Below are 22,906 nucleotides of genomic sequence, written 5' to 3' on the forward strand. Positions count from 1 at the left end.
AGTGACCCTTCCCCGACTAATAAAACCAACCTCATAAAACAAATCATGAACCCTCCAAAAGAATGGTCAAGTTCTGTTGCCAGGACTGTATTCCACTTGTCCAACAAAATGGCCCATATTAGATAAGTCTGTATCTGTCACAAATCTGTGCACAAAGTAGAGTCAGACACCTTTATCTCCCATACCCTGATGAACATTGCTAATAACTTTAAAAACGTGTAAACATCATACATATGGTTAGGGTTCTGTCCCTTGTATTCCCAAGTCCATCATGTTTTCCTTCATCTTTGTTATGTATATGTATCATGTCCTCATCTCTGTACCATCTAAATACTCTATTTGTGTACCAGTCCCCAAGTGGGCGTTTATGTACAATAAAATATTCTATTCTCTTCTAGCGACCGATTTGGAACAGCCTTTGTCTGAATGAACGTTTAGTTCCAAAGGCTAATTACCCTGTAGCCTAACGTATAAATGCCTTGAATCACTTAATTGTCGTTATTTCTAAGATGCTAATCACAACTGTAAATCCCCATTGTATTGTTCATTGGCTGCCATCCTGGAGGAGCTGTGCAACTATGTAACTGATTAATTACTGTTGTTAATATCTGACTTTATCCATGTGATCGGTCGCTATGACACAAGTAACATTTTTTCATGTATTTCAGCTTATTGAGGAAGGCAGTCCGAGGTGACACCGATCAAAGATATTAACTTTGTGGGACTTTGAGTCCAAGTATAGTGCTGACAAACCGGAATTTGACCCAATGACTAGCAGATCCTGGCTCAGATAAGGGATGGAACTCTGATTACTGGGTCATCTTATGCAAACAATTTCAGTACCCTGTTAAGATGGTTTCATGGATACTAATATATGTAAAAAATTATGGATATATAATCCAGAAATAAACACTCAGACCCAATTTTAAGTTACACTCAGGTAATGAAAGTAACCTGTATCTGGGTTAAATCCAACTTGTTGCCAAGGAAACAACAAAAGCTACCAGTTGAGCATGTGCTTGATACATATGCAAAGTTTCATATGAAATATAAAACGGTGTCCGAGGTCTGCTCCGGAAACAAATTCTACACGTATTTGATCAATAAGACAAATTTGTTCGTTGGAAACGCCAGAAAATATTTTTTTCACAAATACCAAAACATCAAAAGGCACCAGTTCAACATATGTTTGATACATATGCAAAGATTCATAATAACATATTTCACAGTTTCCGAATTATGTTCTGAAACAAAACATGATGGACAGACGCACGACTACCATTCCAATGTCTCACCCCGGGGAAAAATAACCTACATTCATTCGATCTTGGACATCCAGCCAAGGGAGGTAACCGACAAGCAAATCCCGTCTCCTGGGGGAGATGGGAGGGGTAAGTGGGTATATCGACTTTGCCAGTCACGACGAAGACCCAAGTTTGATTCCTATACAAACTGTTAACCCAGCGAATCTTGGCGCCCCACCCCTCCCCACCCACACCCTCCTGTGATGCGACTGTCACCCTCTCACCGCTACTTGTAACAAGCTACTGTGAACATGTTGGTTGTCAGAACTCCAGACACATATACCCACATACACATACCTCACACACATACTGACATATCATCACATAATGTCTACACACAATTTTAGAATTTCAACATGGCAACCATTTTTTTTTTGTAGAGATATCCATGTTATCCCCCCAATGGAACACAGATAAAAGCATCTCGCAAAGTCAGAAACTATGACTCACCAAATATCACACAATCGCTGCCACTCTATCCAGCGGGGATGCTATAACAGGGGATTTCTACAAATTCGGGTTTGAAGTAAGCGGAGCGTGTATATAATATTTGATGTTAATTACGATGGGCCTGCCTGATACTACTGAGCGCAAGCAATGCCTCTGTTGGGAGTTCCCTTGTACTTGTCAGAACGTACCTCGTTGTGTAAACAAGTACCATACCCCCACATTATTCTCCTTCTAGGTGCAAGAGCAGAGTTGGTAAAAACATCTTCTCTCTGTTCTGAAAACCACATTTTACCACTTAATTATTACTGTAAGAAGATTTTAAATCAAACAGCACTCCCAGAACAGTTGGGGATATGAATAGATTCATATAATCACCTAACAAAAAGAATACAACTGTACATATATGATACCTCACCTGAAGAGTGAGAAAACATTCCCAATGGGAAGAGGTCCGCAGTTGGGATGCGATACATCCGTACACTTGCATTAGGAACCAGGAATTGTTGTGAAGAGCTTTGGAAATTCTGTGTGCTCACAAACATGTCACACATCTTTACTGGATAAGGATGAGTTCTGCACTTACTCAACATATGTAAAGTCTTAAGATTCTTAAAATATTTTGTTTTACATACAAAAGTCACTGACAAAACACATTGTGTACAGAAATCCGGTGCACTTAATCGCAAGGAACACAAAATTGCCAACACGGTCCCAGAAAAGTTACATGTGACCTTACACACATCACCGGCTTCGATCCACCAGAAAGGGCAGCAAGCTGTTCACAGAAAATTCTGAGTAAAACTGATCCACCCCTATAAAGTTGTTTCTGTTTTCTGCAGACGGTGTTTCAAGATGTCAAGTAAAGTTTCTACAAACAGAATCCCAAAATGACAAGGTCCATAGCATCAAAGAGCCCAAAAATATCCAAACAAAATGAAGTAATCAAAGCAGAACATAGGGCTTCTCACCACACATAAATTGGATGTACATATGTTCTGAAAGTGTTCTATTACTGACGGAGGGTAAGTTGGATCTGTGTAATAATTAAGTTCAACCACCGCAGCCTACAAACACATCCTGGCCAGAAGCCTACCCACATAGGAACATCAGTACAATCATTGGAAAATGTTTATACTGCAGATGGAAACCAGTTTAGAAGGTTTCTGTATGAAATCTTCCTATGTGTGTCTAACTGTAACCACAATGGGTTTGGGTTTTCTTTTTCCTTTTTTTAACGCAGCACTCAGCAATATTTCAGCAATATGATGGCAGTCCAGACAATCCAGTGATTGACATCATGAGCATCAATCCACGCAACTGGGATAGGTTGAAATGCATCAACCAAGTCAGCAAGCTTGACCACCTGATCCCATTAATTGCCTCTTACGACAAGCACAGTTGCTTTTTACGGCAAGCATGGGTTGCTGAAGACCTATTATTCCCCGGATCTTCATGGGTCCACCAAAATATTGATCAACTCTGCCCAACTGCACTGTAGAAGAGTGTAACATATTATATAAATACATTATCTAAATATCATTTCACATGGTATATAATCTTTCCCTTTGATGTTGATAAACATCTGCAAAACGAAGGGACAAAAACCCTGTCCCACTTCTGTGTCCTATCCTACAGCCTTGCTGTCGTGACATGCATTGCGACATTGTGCTGAGCTGCCATCCTGCCCCCAACTGTGGTATTCAATCGCATTTTTCAATGGGAAATGCAAATTTGGGATTAAACGAGGTGATTTTAAAGGCCCTATGGACTGTTGAGAGGTGCCTGTACATGGATGGTTTAGTAACTATCTATAGACATGTCTCATACAACAGCCATTGATACTGACTGTAGCTATTTATTATCAGATACCATCGCCCATTTACAGATTTTTATTGCATATTTGCCTCACCCCCCCCTGGGCATGAGGTATCGGGAAGTTCAAAAGGATACTGATGTGTTTATGAAGCAAGAACAGAGATCAATTAGGTCAGCTTGACTGACTTGGACACTTTGTAGGCATAAATATAGGAGCTGTTTAGTGTGGTATGTTTACAGTGGGAGCAGAGCCTGGGGGTGAGTGAGTGAGTGAGTGAGTGAGTGAGTGAGTGAGTGAGTGAGTGAGTGAGTGAGAGAGTGGTCAGGCAAACCAGTGGTTGATAGAATGATGAACGCACTGTGTTTTGGGGGTTAAATGACAACAAGCATGGGGTCTGGGGATATATTTTGCCCAAGAATCCCCACAGAGTTAGTGAGTGAGTGGGTCAGAAGGCAATAGCGGGCAGGAGCATCAGAGTGTAGCAGACAGTCACTCAACTTGACCATGGACCTCGAGGAAGAACAAGACACATGACAGGCTAACATGAAAGCGTAACCACATAATATCTGTCCATTATCATAATACTGGAAACATGTCTAATGATTGATTCAACTTCCATATCTTGAAACTCTACAGTTCCGTCAACATCAAGACAGGAATAAGAATGAACAGCAACAAAGCCTAGCTCCTGTAGCCAGTGAATGGAGTGACACCAGATGCTGTAACAGGTTGTTCTATGCTGCTGTGCCACACTGAGCCCTGTGGAGCCATGGCCCAGCTCGTGATGTATCTCAGCCTCTTGTCCTTCAAGTAGCAGTTGTCGTAGTAGAAGTAGCAGTTGTGGTAGCAGAAGTAGTAGACACAGTAGCTGGACCGGTGTGGATACAGTATCACATTGTAGTAAACAGCTGCTGTAGAGACATCATGTTGACATAATATCCTGTCCCACGACCACCTTCAACTCAATAGGGGGCTTCATGTCAAGTCAGACGGCAGCTCTTCATGTTATTAACAATCACAGAGTTTTGTCACTGTGATCATCAGTTATCATGGAGTTTTTCATATGTGTTATGTATATTTACCATGTTCTTGTTACTGTGCCATAGAATGTTCTATTTTTGTACGAGGTTACACGTGAAAGTTTTTGACAATAGAATCTTGTTTTGTTATTCATGTTGGCAATGTTTCAAGATAGCAATATGTTTTTCTGTGTGAGTGAGTGAGTTGATTTATTTGAATCAGAACCAGTCAATATGTTTTGTTTGTTTGTTGTTTAAAGCCACACTCTGCAATATTCCAGCTGTATGATGGCGGACTGTAAACAATCTAGTGAGTGAGTGAGTGAGTGAGTGAGTGAGTGAGTGAGTGAGTGACATCACTTTATTTCACTTGTATGGATATCAGGACCATATAATGAAAATATCACTCCATCATGATTTATACACAATCTCATGGTCACTGACAACAGCACTCTCATATACATTTTACACAAGAAACAACATTGTCCTTCCACCAGCCAATCTGGCCCCACAATAAACACCTTGCCAACACATCAGGCTCTTGTTTCATGAAAATACCAGTTTGCCATCAAATATAACCTCACGCAACAGCTTCTGACATTTAATTTGTCTGTCAATGGTTGTTCTGCATACAGCCTATTAACTAATGACCTTTCCAGGCTCTTGTTCAAAGACCACAGGAGCCCTCAAGCAGGAGTGACAAGTCTTGACAGTCTACCCCAACAGATTCCTTACAAGATCAAACACTCATTTTCATTATAACGTTTCAATAGTAAATTTCTCCTTGGTACAAACAGGCACTAAAGATATTTTGATATGTTTTCATCAAAGGCTGATAAGCAAGCCCTGCACAGACTGTTCGTGATAGAGAATATATTTGCATGACACTGTGGTATATATTACACTAACTGCCAGAAAGTATTACACCTAATATATCACTATGTTTGTATTAACACGCATCCACTGTCACAAGTGTAGATGAAGATAAAACATTTCATCAATGGCAACATATATTTCTGCAGATTTATAACCATAAAGTGTATTAATACTTAGTATTATTTTTAAATTAAAATAGACTATTCTGCCATATATATCAAACTATTAGTATGTATTAATATGTAGAAATAATGTATCATTGTAATGTATCATGATATATCATTGCTACCACAAATAACTAGTTGTATGCCTATGTCCAGATGACTAAATGTTGTAGTGCATTGTGTTGTATCAATAGAAAGTATCTACAACGTAGCAATATTTAGTCATCATCACTGTTAAGTAGAGATGTCTACTTTATGCACAATGTATCAATATCTCGCAACAGTATATGACTTTTATATTAGCTAGCCACAGAACAGGTAATTGACCACACCAACAGGCCCGGCCAGAAACAATTCTCCTCACAGACAATGACAGTCACTATGGTCCCATCTGGTGACGCCAACACTTGAAGCAATCAATATGAAGGTGAATAACGGCACCCTCCAGTCACCAGGTAAGTCAGGCCAGTCTACGGATGTTATGATTATTGATACAGCTGTGCTTGTGTTGAGTTTTCTTACTCTCCCGCCAAGTAAAGACATTCTCGCATGATCAACATCATTTATTTTTACAAGAGGTTTGCAGCAACATTTAGCCCCTGTCTGTTGTACCGCATTGTGGCGCTGTGAGACGTGACTTCATGGGTGTCCGTCGCACAATAGGTACAGCCATAACTCAGGCTTCACCCCCGCCCCCAGCAACCCCTGTCCCCTAAAGACAGGCCACACCTACCCCATCCCCTAAAAACAGACCACACCTACCCCATCCCCTAAAGACAGACCACACCTACCCCATCCCCTAAAAACAGACCTCACCTACCCCATTCCCTTAAAACAGACCACACCTACCCCATCCCCTAAAGACAGACCACACCTACCCCATCCCCTAAAAACAGACGACTGCTACCCCATACCCTAAAAACAGACGACTGCTACCCCATACCCTAAAAACAGACGACTGCTACCCCATACCCTAAAAACAGACCACTGTTACCTCTTTCCCCTAAAGACAGACCACAGTTACCCCTGTCGCCTAAAAACAGACCACAGTTACCACTGTCCCCTAAAGACAGACTACACTAACCCCATCCCCTAAAAACAGACCACAGCTACCCCCGTCCCCTAAAGACAGACCACAGCTACCCCCGTCCCCTAAAGACAGACCACACTAACTCATCCCCTAAAGACAGACCACACTAACCCCATCCCCTAAAAACAGACAACAGCTACCCCTGTCGCCTAAACACAGACCACAGTTACCACTGTCCCCTAAAGACAGACCACACTAACCCCATCCCCTAAAAACAGACCACAGCTACCCCCGTCCCCTAAAGACAGACCACACTAACTCATCCCCTAAAGACAGACCACACTAACCCCATCCCCTAAAAACAGACAACAGCTACCCCTGTCGCCTAAACACAGACCACAGTTACCACTGTCCCCTAAAGACAGACCACACTAACCCCATCCCCTAAAAACAGACCACAGCTACCCCCGTCCCCTAAAGACAGAGCACAGCTACCCCCGCCCCCTAAAGACAGACCATTCAGCTACCCTGTCTCCTTAAAACAGACCACTGCCAATGATGAGTGCAAAGCTGAAAGAACTTTGGTGGAAGATCTCTGTTTTTATTTAATAAAAACAAATATTGTCCACATTTGATACAGCAGCACTGAAACCCCCTCTTCACCTTCTGTCAGTGTATAGGTGAGTGTGTGTGTGGAACATGGATAACTTGGGCTACATGCACATGTGCCTGCTTGCACTCCGGCTGTATGTCAGTGTGGAGTTGCTTGGAGTTATGTCCCTTTATGTACAAAACCATTCAGCACTTGGCACATATTTTGTGGCTCCAGACATGAAAATGGTTGAGAAATATTCATATTTGTTATTCACAGTTGGAGACAAACATTATTTTTTTATACAACCTTTTTACATAATTCAGAATGGAACCATTCTTTTTCTCACCATATCTTCTATGACCATGCTTACAAGAAAATGGAAGTCGACAACAATCTTTGATGTCAACAGCAAAATATTTAAGAGATATTCATGCTGAACAACCGCCACAGACAAAGAAAACATTCCAACCTCCGTGTCTTGCTACTTTATGAAGGTTTAACCTTACCCAAGAATCTAACGCTGTTGGATCACAGATATGATATCATTGGCATGTGTAAATATACCATTATGGTAATTGAAAAATGTTGTATATTTACTGATAAATCTCCTTGATATCTATCTGCTGACACAGGTGACAGGCATAGTTGCAGATCTGACTACAAATATTAAGTTATGACCAAAGCTTATCTCATGACCTACACTCCAAAAAAGACACCCCAGGCAAAACAGCACATGCAGATGTGTGGCAAAATAAATCAGGTCTGTAAACCGAGATTTAGTAGAAAAGAAAGAACGGGATACTCCAAACAATATCCTGCACATAATAAAGTAGAGATGTTTCCAGTCACAAATAATGATTTAGTGCTGTCATGTGACAGGTGATGTATGATAATGCTCCTTTTACGACAAATAGTTAAATGTGGTCGCAGCCTGAGTGAGATAAGCCATGAAAGCAAACAGAGACTGTATATAAAACTTGTTGTGCCCATAACCCTGACAATGTCCTAACAAACATTTCAGTCAGAGATTTGCATGAAATAAAAACACCCTTGGCAACCAGGACCACCTAAATCTGAACCCCAGAGCACCATCCTGGTTTACCACAAATCAGCCACACAGCGGAAGGTGCTGACAAGGAAACCAAGGTCAGCGAAATATACATGGTCTAAAAAAACATGAAATTATTTTCATACTGAAAATCCAAATCAGGTCAGGCCCTGATTTCACTTTGATTTCACCCATTCCCTCCATGCAACACTCCGGGATATCAATATTAAGTACAGTCATATTTATGTTTTGGATTCACACAATGTAATTCCTTGTCTGACATTTGTCAATATATAAAAAAATTTTTTTGATAAGTATAACATGAAGAGACAAATTATGCAAAATGTCGGGAACCAAGTATAATTGGATGGACAGGTGGGCGGTCTGTACTTTCTCTGACATCCACCACCAGGGGTTGGAGTAAATACTCACCAACCAACGTGGCCACCCTGTACCCAGACTTTCAGTTTTACTCCAAGGAACATTGCAGAAATCAAGTAATTACTGCCCCCTGACCCACAACTGGAGCACCAGCCTGTCTACAGCCAGTGCCTGTCACAGTTCAGGAAACAGCAGGTCAGTTTTGACCAGATATGTCCAGGGTATAAATATGTTTGTGATGTAAATAGACTCTTATACTGGCCAGGCACTTGATTATTTGTTCATAGTCATATGATACTGCCTTGTGTCCAGTTCACCAATGGGAGGGAGTCTGGAATGACCAAACTTTACTGACCTGCTGCCAGGTTCACCACACAAGATGCTTCTGGATAGGGGCTTCCTTGGAATTCCACTGGAGTAGTTAGTAGTTATCTTATAGAAAGCATGGGTAATTGGGTCTTTCATAACCCTGGAACCCCAGCCTAGTCCCCTATCAGTATCCCACATCTTTATCCCCCTTGGAGATCCCCCCCCCCCAGTTATCTGATCTGGAGCAGTGGAGGGTGAAGCTTCACTCATGTCGTAATGTTGTATCATCATCATCAAGATCATCATCATCAGCAACTGGTTTCATCTGTTTGGTGTCAGTGCAGATCAGGTTCATTAGCATCAGTCTCTCATCACTGGCCGAGATCACAAGCAGCAGTAATGGCATTCTCTCCCTCTGTCATGATGGGATTCAAACTCAGGTTCCTGATTGATGGACTACTGAGCTACCACATTCCCATGAAATCATGAGTGAGTGAGTGAGTGAGTGAGTTGGTTTAACGCCGGTTTCAACAGTACTCCAAATATAGCACAATGTGTCAGCTTGATGTGGGAGGAAAGCACGAGGTGATGCAGGTCTTAGATGTTTACTACTTTGGTGAAACCAACGAGCACGGGTATGGTGCTGACGAACCTAGAAACATAATCGGGGCGAACCGGGATTCTCACCCACAATCATAGGTTTCTGGCTTGGATAAAGGATGCAACTCTGCACAGCGAATTGTGACACCTTAGACGACTGTGCCACCCATGTCCCAGTAGTGAATGGAGCTTACAGACCATCATGATGTTGGTGAATCTGGATTCAAACCCACATCGGGACCCTGAGCACCAAAGGGACACAACTCTATACCATGTGAAACAGCGTGGTCATCCAAACATCCAGCAGAACTCAACATACCATCACAACACACATCAACTGAGAACAACCTACCTCCTTGATACTGCAGTCAGTGCACCAGGTCTGGATGTGGATCCAAATGCCACAACACTGGGTGCTGGTCAACTGGCTGTCTACAGCACTGAACTGACCAATCAAGCCGAGATCGGATGCTGGTATCTTGTCTGCGACACTTCAAAGTGCCATATCGTGTCATTAGGCAGTAGTCAGTTCTGTATCTTATACATAATTAGGGTCATCAAAGGGGTATGCTCTTAACAGCTTTACAGCTGTGTTTTACAGCTAACTTTTATATATACCCAGTCTATCACAACTTTATATATACCCAGTCTCTTACAACTTTATATATACCCAATCTCTTACAACTTTATATATACCCAGTCTCTCACAACTTTATATATACCCAATCTCTTACAACTTTATATATACCCAGTCTCTCACAACTTTATATCTACCAAGTCTCTTACAACTTTATATATACCCAGTCTCTCACAACTTTATATATACCCAGTCTCTCACAACTTTATATATACCCAGTCTCTCAAAACTTTATATATACCCAATCTCTTACAACTTTATATACCCAGTCTCATACAACTTTATATATACCCAGTCTCTCACAACTTTATATATACCCAGTCTCTTACAACTTTATATATACCCAGTCTCTCACAACTTTATATATACCCAATCTCTTACAACTTTATATACCCAGTCTCTTACAACTTTATATATACCCAGTCTCTTACAACTTTATATATACCCAGTCTCTCACAACTTTATATATACCCAGTCTCTCACAACTTTATATATACCCAGTCTCTCACAATTTTATATATACCCAGTCTCTCACAACTTTATATATACCCAGTCTCTCACAACTTTATATATACCCAGTCTCTTACAACTTTATATATACCCAGTCTCTCACAATTTTATATATACCCAGTCTCTCACAACTTTATATATACCCAGTCTCTCACAACTTTATATATACCCAGTCTCTTACAACTTTATATATACCCAGTCTCTCACAACTTTATATATACCCAATCTCTTACAACTTTATATACCCAGTCTCTTACAACTTTATATATACCCAATCTCTTACAACTTTATATACCCAGTCTCTTACAACTTTATATATACCCAGTCTCTCACAACTTTATATATACCCAGTCTCTCACAACTTTATATATACCCAGTCTCTCACAACTTTATATATACCCAGTCTCTCACAACTTTATATATACCCAGTCTCTCAAAACTTTTTATCTACCAAGTCTCTTACAACTTTATATATACCCAGTCTCTCACAACTTTATATATACCCAGTCTCTCACAACTTTATATATACCCAGTCTCTCACAACTTTATATATACCCAGTCTCTCAAAACTTTTTATCTACCAAGTCTCTTACAACTTTATATATACCCAGTCTCTCACAACTTTATATATACCCAGTCTCTCACAACTTTATATATACCCAGTCTCTTACAACTTTATATATACCCAGTCTCTTACAACTTTATATATACCCAATCTCTCACAACTTTATATATACCCAGTCTCTCAAAACTTTTTATCTACCAAGTCTCTTACAACTTTATATATACCCAGTCTCTCACAACTTTATATATACCCAGTCTCTCACAACTTTATATATACCCAGTCTCTCACAACTTTATATATACCCAGTCTCTCAAAACTTTTTATCTACCAAGTCTCTTACAACTTTATATATACCCAGTCTCTCACAACTTTATATATACCCAGTCTCTCACAACTTTATATATACCCAGTCTCTTACAACTTTATATATACCCAGTCTCTCACAACTTTATATATACCCAGTCTCTCACAACTTTATATATACCCAGTCTCTTACAACTTTATATATACCCAGTCTCTTACAACTTTATATATACCCAGTCTCTTACAACTTTATATACCCAATCTCTTACAACTTTATATATACCCAGTCTCTCACAACTTTATATATACCCAGTCTCTCACAACTTTATATATACCCAGTCTCTTACAACTTTATATATACCCAGTCTCTCACAACTTTATATATACCCAATCTCTTACAACTTTATATACCCAGTCTCTTACAACTTTATATATACCCAGTCTCTCACAACTTTATATATACCCAATCTCTTACAACTTTATATACCCAGTCTCTCAAAACTTTTTATCTACCAAGTCTCTTACAACTTTATATATACCCAGTCTCTTATAACTTTTATATACCCAGTCTCTTACAACTTTATATATACCCAGTCTCTCACAACTTTATATATACCAAGTCTCTTACAACTTTATATATACCCAGTCTCTTATAACTTTTATATACCCAGTCTCTTACAACTTTATATATACCCAATCTCTCACAACTTTATATATACCCAATCTCTCACAATTTTATATATACCCAGTCTCTCAAAATTTTATATATACCCAGTCTCTCACAACTTTATATATACCCAGTCTCTCACAACTTTATATATACCCAGTTTCTCACAACTTTATATATACCCAGTCTCTCACAACTTTATATATACCAAGTCTCTTACAACTTTATATATACCCAATCTCTCACAACTTTATATATACCCAGTCTCTCACAACTTTATATATACCCAGTTTCTTACAACTTTATATATACCCAAGCTCTTACAACTTTATATATACCCAGTCTCTTACAACTTAATTTATATATACCCAGTCTCTTATAACTTTATATATTCCCAGTCTCTTATAACTTTATATATACCCAGTCTCTCACAACTTTATATATACCCAGTCTCTCACAACTTTATATACCCAGTCTCTTACAACTTTATATATACCCAGTCTCTCACAACTATATATATACCCAGTCTCTCACAACTTTATATACCCAGTCTCTCACAACTTTATATATACCCAGTCTCTTACAACTTTATATACCCAGTCTCTCACAACTTTATATATACCCAGTCTCTCACAACTTTATATATACCCAGTCTCTTACAACTTTATATACCCAGTCTCTTACAACTTTATATATACCCAGTCTCTTACAACTTTATATACCCAGTCTCTAATGTTAGACAAGTGATGGCAATATTTAAGTTTACTTGTTTACAGAGTAGACTCTGGACCAATCATCAAACGTAACAAATTAGTGTTAGTTTTGAGCCGGTAAATAAATAAACTACACATGATTCCATGGTATATTGGTTCACCAAGCAATTTTTTCCACTTTTGTTTCCATAAACCGAAAAAACAATTAGGCCACACCCACTAACAGACTGATGTTTACTGATTGGCTAATAATATAATGGACAGGGCTGGTACATTTTTTTCTGTCAATACAAGATGATAAACTTGCTAAAATAAATTACTTACTACTCCTTTAATGTCCCCTGGCGTTTTTGTCAGTCAGATGTTGCAACAAGTATTGTAATTAGTGTTTCAAGTTCATTACTAAACATAGCCGATATGGACATGTGTCTACAACAAGAATTCTCATTAAACCTGCTCTGAAATATTCATTGTCAAGAAGTTATGAAGTAAATATGATTTGACCTAAATATGCATATGTTATCGTGACATGTATCGTGATACATATCATACCATGGCATTGGTATATCAGTCCTTGCAATCACTACAATGAGAGACTTGTTGCTCATGCTATCGAACACTGGTTTGATTGACCTACATTTAATTCTATACAGGCTGACACAATACAACTGGAATAGTGCTGACTGGCAGATATGATAGCTATGATGTCTTCTTGATGCAACCTTCCTGAAGACTAGCGTGAGCCACGACATGGCAGAAAAATAAATCTAAGCCTTTAAACTTCACATATATCCCTGACTTTGCAGGGAAGTTGGGCTTGACTCCTACAGGCCTGAATTCACGGAACTCCTTTAATTCCCAGTCCTGAGAAAGAGATGCTTTCGTATTTAGTTGTTCAGTTAAATGGAATCCAGTTTCAAAGTTGAGATTAGCCCGGAGCCCCCTGCCCACCTGGTCTTCACTAAAGGCTGTCAGAGAAGAACAGAGGAAAAGAAGGAAAATTGGCCCAAAGAAGGAATATCTGTTTATTTCATATCCTAACCTGAGGGACGAACTTAACGTTGTTTCCAGCAAATTAAAAAGTTATAATTTCTTAAAAAGAAATTTTGAAACATTGATACGTTTGACTGCTGGTCACAAAGCTGAGACAAAACTAAACAAAGTATGTTGGCTCCTACCAAGTCATTTAACAATACACTTGTCATATCCTACACACGATGTCCCTCACAGTAGCATCCTCCAAGTCCAGCATCATTGCTGCAGAATAAGCTCCACAGATAGTGTAGGGAATCAAGCCAAGGTGAGAAGAAAACATCACTCGGCCCCACACTCACACAGAAATCACATCATTGTGGAATAAGAAGCTTGATCCATGTCACACCTGAAGACGAGTGAGAAAACTTGAATGTTGCCCTACTGATAGAAATATCACCGATGATCGGCTACATCATTGTGGCTGGAAATAATTACGTCTGGACCAGGCAAACCAGTGGTTGACAGCATGAGCACCTATCCCATTAGACTACAAGAAAGTAATTCATAACGTCACTTCCTCTAAGCACTGAATTATGTACTCAAATCCAATCTGATTAAATGACACACTTGAAAATGGCCGAGTTTACACATTTCCAGATAAATCCATCATTATATTTCTACACCCCCACAAGTCCTTTAGGAGATGTAAGGCAACCATCCTCCTTTGATTATCGTCAGATGTAAATCCTCTCGACCTTTTCTCTGTGTGAAAAACAAACGTCCTTTTCTTAAAACACAAGCTATCTTTTCTTGATCACGACTGACGAAATTGCATCCATGTAGGACAGTTAGATGCATCGCACACACCCTAAAAGTACTGATGCAGATTAAATGCGACAGGCAACAAAAATAAACGTAGCATTGATTTCGCCAATTTTCCCACAAGCCTCTTCTAAGCTTATAGCCCCCTCCCTGGTTGCGTCCTTTCACGAAAACATAATTTCTCACATAAATGCCGTAAACGAGAATAAAGTCGGATGGTTTATTAGTCACAGCTCGACTTCGATCCGCAATATAATGATTGGTTCTTTGACACATGTCCGCTGATCAGACAAAATGGGTATTTTATTTACCAGGCTCTCATAAATGAGTACCGATCCGGGTCTATGGAGAGGGAATAGCTGCAATCACTTGATTAATTGAGATTTCCGCTTAGCAGAGCATAACTGTTGCTCAGCTTCAAGTATGGTCACAGATCTGTGATTGTGTTCAATCCTGTGATGAGCAGTAACGAATAGATCTCAGATCTATCGCTGTGATGATTATTGACATGAAGTCTGAAGTAGATCCATGTCCTGTTGTGTAGAAACGGAGGCATCACTAGCCATTCAATATCATTGGCAGAAAGATTTCATTTGTTTGTGGTTTGTGCAAAAATCGATGTTAATTACTTTCAAATTTGAAATGTTAATATCCTATTGGTGTTGGTTGGAGAGAGAGAGAGAGAGAGAGAGAGAGAGAGAGAGAGAGAGAGAGAGAGAGAGAGAGAGAGAGAGAGAAATATAACTTCACATATTCCTGTTATTACATGACAAAACAAATTCACTCCTTGGAATATGTAAATATTTCTATGACAAGTTGAACGGCATATGTTTGGGACAAACTTTCTCCCTGGCTGCCTCGAGTCAGACACAATACAGTGTTTTATAAATGATGTAGGTGAATACCTTTACCAGATAACAGTTGCATGAACATCAGTCTCCTTCCCAAACAGATAAATGAAATTGGAACGCCTTCTTAAAACCTCTCAGATGAGTCCAGGGCAAGAGTTTCAAAGATATCTTGGCTAGAGACATGTTTGTTGAAATGAGGTTATTTCGTGTGAACTGAATCTCTCCTATCTACATCAGACTTTGTGGAGTTGACTGTGCTCATAAATCAATACTTCAATAATATTCTATTTAAGTCTGTAATAGAAGGATGAACGGCCGTGGTATTAACGTCTTCCACAGCGTGCTCCTGTTCCTGGTGTTCTCTGACAGTAAATTTAGAGTTGGCAGTTGTTTGGTACTTGAGCACTGTCCAATAGTTCCCAATGCCAAAGCCAGTTAATTATTGATTATGGACAGTTACAAATATTCTGTGAATTGTCCACAAATTTACACATCAAAGGGATTTCATGAAAATTTCAAATTTGGTATCATCATTTATTAATTTCACAAATCGCTGAACATTTCATGGAATCATGCATGTCAAATAATATTTTTCTGAACAATCGATTGTTGAAATTGATGATTTTAGGTCTGAATCAATTAAATTGTCATCTGAATATCACTTACAACAAAAGATCTGCAACAAACCTATTTTCAGAGTGAGTGAGTGAGTGAGAGAGAAAGAGAGAGAGAGAGCTGGGGTTAGCATGTCAGCAATATTCAAGTTGTATGTGAATTTCCTGTAAATCATTGAGTCTGGGCCAAGTTAATCTCTGGTTGAAAGCATCTCACACACTCTGGGAAATTTAATTATCAATACATAAACTAAAAAAATTGCCATATATTGATATCTTGATTAATAACACAATTCATTCTGTCTGTGTATATCCTATACGCTGACTCTATAGATCTGTAAATAATTAAACTAATACCAAACATGAACTAGATTGATCAATCAAAATGTTAACCATTGAAGTTTCTGCCTTCTAATTCTTAACAATGACAATCTTTCCACATGTTAGTGTTTCTGTGGCAGTGAATTATTTATTTAGTATCGATATCATCAATTTGTATCGACGCAGCATTAACATGAAACATTACCGATACATCGATATGGCGATATACGAAGATGTCCCTCCTGAGAACCCCCATGGAGCGAGAGTGAAAGAGGGATCATTGGTGCCACAGTCATGTCATAGCAGCCACAGAAATATACGGCTTGGATGACCATCGGCTGTGTGATCAGATATCCAATGGTGTATTACCCAGATATCCAATGGTGTATTGACACATGATCACCCAGATACCCAATGGTACACAGATATCCAATGGTGTATTGATATCCAATGGTGTATTATCCAGATATCCAATGGTGTATTGACACATGATTACACAGATATCCAATGGTGTATTGATATCCAATGGTGTATTGACACATACTTACCCTGATATTCAATGGTGTATTACCACACGATAACCCAGATATCCAAAGGTGTATTGACACACGATTACCCAGATATCCAAAGGTGTACCTATTGACACAAGATTACCCATGCCACACCTGAGTGTTGATTCGTCATCAACCTGCTGACACAGCCATCTTGACCATCCAATCTCCATATTAGTCAACAGTTACAACAACATGATGGCAACAGAAGGACATATCAAAATGGTTTCAACGCTGCTGTCTTCACAGTGGGTGAGTGAGTTTGGTGTAACGCCACTTTGAACAGTATCTCTGGTAGATCTTGTGTCAACTTCCCGTGGGAGGGAGTCTGAAGTGCTGCAGGTTGAGATGTGTCACTTGGGGGTCAGCCACAAGTACAGGTGTGGTGCTGACAACCCTAGAACATCATCTTCTACATCTTCCTGTGGTCAGAATGTGCTCGGATCTGAGTGAGTGAGTGAGTTTGATATTACACCACTTTTAGCAATAGTCCAGCAATATCACGGCGGGGGACACCAGACATGGGCTTCACACATTGTACCGATGTCAGGAATCGAACCCAGGTCTTCGGCATGATGAGCGAACACTTTAACTACTAGGCTATCCAACCGCCCCTCGGATCTGAGAGATTGTTGAGTTTCAAGTCTATGTAAATGTATGGAGTTATGATCACCTCGCACAAAGATCGCTTTGTACAACGGTACCTTGGTCCCTATGCAGAGAGGTCTGGGGACAGTTTAGCTTGAAGACAGATAACAGAGATCATAGACCACTGTGTAACAAGGTACAGAGGGAATCTCGGGATCAAACCCATGAACATCGATTACTGGCACGTCTGAAGGAAGCTACTCTGCACAGTGAATGGCGTCGGCTTGACGACCAGGGCCCCTGTGCCCCCTGTGCCCCTGTGCTCCCATGCCCCCTGTGCCCCAGTGCTCCTGTGCCCCCTGCAGACACCTGTCAGTGTGATGTAGACAGACATTTAGTCTATGAAACCCTTTTCTTTAAATTAATTGTATGTTTTTCTTCTAATGTGACACAGTCAAATAGTTAGGCCAACACTTAGTCTATGAAAACATTTCTCAAAAATAATTATAATTTATAATTTTTCTTCAAAATGTCTTTCCTCCTCTGCTGTTTTTATTCTTGAATCAAGGAAACTAGACTCGGTTAAGTTCGATCTTGAATTGCCTAGGCTTGTAGTAAAAAAAATATCTATATAAAATTTCCACAATGATGGCACAGGACTAAGTGTGATGGTCCGGCTTGTTGTGTCAGTCTTCTCGTCGTTGTGGGACACCAACCATACATCCAGTATCCTATGGTTGGCCTGCTACTTCTGTTCTTCCTCCCCACAAACCAGACCATCACAAAGCAGTCTCATTTCCTGCTTAAAACATTACCTGCTGGGATATGTTACATCAAACCATCATGGTTGCAATATACAAACAGACATGAAGGCTACAACCTTCACAGGGCCTTGTTCCACAAATCCATTTTACAACTACGATGGTCGTAAGTCTGTGACAAAGTTACGATCAACTTAGCACTAAGAGATTGTTTTGTGGAGCGGGGATCTGACCAACAAAAACACACGTACAAGGCGCTGGCTTAATGTTGTATATGTCATGCAGCGAACCACAAGGACAAACTGTGCCGTCGACCAACTGAGGTGAACTGTACCAGCGTCAAGGTCATTGTAGACTGAACACTACAGCTATCTCATTGTTTACGATTGTACAACAGCTGATATAACATGTCTACATGTCATTGTTTACGATTGTACAACAGCTGATATAACATGTCTACATGTCATTGTTTACGATTGTACAACAGCTGATATAACATGTCTACATGTCATTGTTTACGATTGTACAACAGCTGATATAACATGTTTACATGTCATTGTTTACGATTGTACAACAGCTGATATAACATGTCTACATGTCATTGTTTACGATTGTACAACAGCTGATATAACATGTATACATGTCATTGTTTACGATTGTACAACAGCTGATATAACATATATACACTGTAGCTGACATTACACTATCAGCCGATATCACATATTTCACAACAGCTGATATCAAAAAACCTCTTCACATCATCATTGACATAATTTCATACACTACAGAACAATACCAAACAACCCTTCACATCCATGTTGAATACTTACATTTCCACCAATGTCTAAATCTTCGTCAAGTAATTCCAAATCAAAATCTGCAACAAAGTAATCATACCATTATTCACACATCTTTAAAACCGTTTCCCTGCCAACTAAAATGGATGCTGATGGGACCCCTCACAGCTGGTCTTCCAAACATCTAGGAACCGATAAACAGAATCATCACCCACAATATGAATTGTCTGCGGTTCTTACCGAGACCTCATTGGAAGCAATTTGTGTCTGTGGTTATCGTTGTATTTGTTACCTAAGGTCTTCAGCAACCCATGCTTGCCCTAAAAGGCGACTATGCTTGTCGTAAGAGGTGACTAACGGGATCAGGTGGTCAGGCTCGCTGACTTGGTTGATGCATGTCATCGATCCCAATTACGTTGATCGATGCTTATGATGTCAATTACTGGATTGTCTGGTCCAGACTCGATTATTTACATATAGCTGGAATATTGCTGAGTGCGGTGTTAAATAACAAATAAACAAACAAACAACCTTAGCTTCCTATGTGGTTTAGAATTTCCTGGAGAGTACTAACAAACATCACCCACCAGGTACCCATTATACAGAAGTTTGGTAAGTTGTAAGTGGGTTGACTGTTGCTTTGAATAGAACTTCAATATTTCTTGGTATGAAAGTTTAATGTAGGAGAAAAGCACAAATTTGGTTAAAGCGGGACGTTTGGTTAAAGCGGGACCATTGACAAATTGTTGAGAGACCTTTGCTCAAAAGTGAGGAAACTCCATGATAAGTAGATCCTGACAAGCTAAGGGACACAACTCTGCATAGTAAGCAGATATATACATACACTTAAGAGTACAGCATACAGAGTGAGTGAGTGAGTGAGTGAGTGAGTGAGTGAGGACTACAGCTTTGTCTATGTAGTAGTATGGTTTGTGTGAGAATCAAACCCTCAAACCATGCAAACACACTGTCCTCTGGGCACAGAAAGCTCTGTATCAATGTCTTAATCTCGGACCTCAATCCATGGAACCCGCGGCTATCTACAGAGTCACGCTCCAGCTGTGTTGACCCTCTATAATGAGGGTCAAGTCAACACTCAGACAAATACATGCTCACTTTACATTTAAGATCTGCAACAATCAATAATAGCCATGAAATAATCCTCACACTTTCTTAGATTACCCTGCAAGCATTTTGTGAAAACAGATTGAACTAATTTATCAACATTGCACAGAAAAAATGGTTGGAGGAAAAATAATTTCATTCCTCAGCTGTTGGGGATAGTCAAGCTAGAAAAGCTTACAAGTGATTGCCAAAATATTTAAGTTTTTAGCCACAAGTGCAACGATGACACACATCAGACCTTGAAGGCTTCCTGGAAGTGCAAGTTTAGAAGAATATCTTAATTTCTTTGCTCTAAAAGTTTTGCTTTGATCACAGAACAGCAATTAACAGACATTCTCCTAAGATCAGTCATAACATGCTGTGAGTGTGGGGCACATCTATTATCAGGGCTTCGCTGTCCCTCGATTACTTCCTAACTGTCATGAATACCTTCCAAGTCCTTTGAACATAAATATATATTTATGTGACAAAATTAAGAACTGTCATTTCACAACAGGCTGAAAAAACACGTTTCTAATATTATTAACTTAAAAACATTTTTTACGAAACGTGTTAAAAAACTATTGAAATGTGCTGATAATCCTCCCATAATGTAATGACCATTGGTGCCAAGCAGTGCATAAAATTGGTAATTCCAGTAGAAGGCAAAAAAGCAATTCAAACAAAAAATAACATTACATTAATAGTTTGTTATGGAAAAACAACTGCAAAAAACCACAGCCATGTTCTTTTTTTATGATCTCTTCAAACTGCGACTTCTTCAATGTCTTAACCCACGGACATTTTTCAAGTAATTGACAGGAAGTACACATCGTTAAACAGGCAAGTCATAAAACTGGGGCAACAATATGAGTGTTTCTGTAACCTGACAGTGAAATCTATTTAAATGCAAGTCGCTTAGCAACATAAATACAATCTGCATCATTACTGTAACACATTTGATTAAGTTATCCCTTCACATAGAGATGTTGATTACACACTGGCTACAAGCCTTTCTACACACTGATACACAAATTATAGCCATTTAATACGATTTCTATCATACCCTATGGACATAGCTGACTTAATTGTCATTAGAATCAAGGGAATGTAAGTCAATGTATTCTCTGCTGGTTGGTGCTTCATCTTGTTCCTGTCTATTCATCGTGAATTAAAGAGCTAATTTCAAAAGATCTTTTTATTTCATACCTTAAAACTAAAAGAATAATGCCTGAAAAGGAGAGCATAACTCTTTATTTGTCATAGGATGATCTCCACTGTCAGGATACAAGGATACACAACTGGTTCCAGAGCCGGGACACACAACTGGTTGCAGAGCCCGGACACCTGATCCCATCAGTGTTTGAAATAGTTTTAAAACCCAACAAGACAGTCCGGCAGGTGACCCATAAGTGTTGTCTGCCTATCTTCAAAGTTACCTCCCTACATCCAGATGTTATAAATATTCAAAAATCATGAAAAATAAGAGACAAATCATGTCTTGATTAGCTTGAAATAGTGCTAACAATTACTTGAGACTCTTCAAGGAGTTATAAAAAAACTGAATACATAAGTTGGCTTCAAGTTATCTGCTAGACATTTGGGCTGGAAGAGGAAAATTTCATGCAGCCCGATAGAAAAGCAGGCGAGCAGGCAGTTATTTCGGACACTGCATCCCATTGTAAACCACCCTCAAACTGGTGTGGTACTGGGGTCCTATACTGACAAATGAAAGCCACAAAACCCTTTCCACTACGATTCTAACTAAATCATAAGCCTGTGTTTAGAATCACTCTCAGATGGTGATGACACCAGGTGGCCATTAATCCTTAATAAGAGGATGTACTTTCTACCTGAATAAATAAAAACGACAAAACCCTTTCCACAATCATACATTATCTTGAACATGTATTTAAGAATCACTATGAAATAGTGACGACACCAGACAAGGAATCTCAATAAGGATTATGTTGGTAGTTCTCATTATCAAGCACGGTTTGTCTGCACCAGACATGAACCGGATCTGATCTTATCCAATTTGATTCTTGTTATGAAAATGAATATATAAAAAATAAAAAATTACAAGCCCATGTATTATTTAGCTGATTTGCAGAGGTAATGAAACTACATGATACACACTTGTTAATCCCTGTTATGTGAATAGGAATAGCTCCCCACCTCCTCTCTTGCACCACAGTTGGCTAAAACATTTCTATTGCATTACTCATACAACCCTCAGCGCTAATTTCAAGAGAGACATGTGCCAAATTTCACATGCACTCAACAATTTGATGAAAGTAAAAAGAAAAAAGTCCAAACATGGCCACCTTATGTGATCTTAATCTCGGGTTTCACAAAACATGCCTTGTTAGTGAAAACTTTTATGTAAAGTTTAATGCATGGTGTGCTTGTACATAACCAGCCCATCCACCGAGTTTAATACATCTTTGGTTTCGGAATGAGCCAAATAATGGCCTGTCATTGTGGGGAACATCCGTTTCTTTTCTGCCTTCTTCTCTGAAGCACTTGTTAAAC

At 39.3% G+C, this 22,906-nt stretch overlaps 1 protein-coding gene across 5 annotated transcripts in view; it reads right to left on the reverse strand.

Annotated features, from left to right (window-relative positions):
- The window catches only part of LOC124119305 (nuclear hormone receptor HR96-like), a 259,199-nt gene that overhangs the window by 175,338 nt on the left and 60,955 nt on the right, over positions 1-22,906 (reverse strand). For 4 of the 5 annotated variants that reach the window (XM_046481774.2, XM_046481773.2, XM_046481772.2 and 1 more), the window contains exon 2: positions 19,301-19,347. The exons of the other annotated variant lie outside the window; for it this stretch is intronic. In XM_046481774.2, coding sequence (XP_046337730.1) covers positions 19,301-19,347 — 47 coding nt within the window. The remainder of the gene's footprint in view (positions 1-19,300; positions 19,348-22,906) is intronic. 5 annotated transcript variants of the gene reach the window in all.

This window comes from Haliotis rufescens, unplaced genomic scaffold (genome assembly GCF_023055435.1).
Source record: "Haliotis rufescens isolate VD_foot unplaced genomic scaffold, xgHalRufe1.0.p SCAF_27, whole genome shotgun sequence".
NCBI classification, from domain to species: Eukaryota; Metazoa; Mollusca; class Gastropoda; order Lepetellida; family Haliotidae; genus Haliotis; species Haliotis rufescens.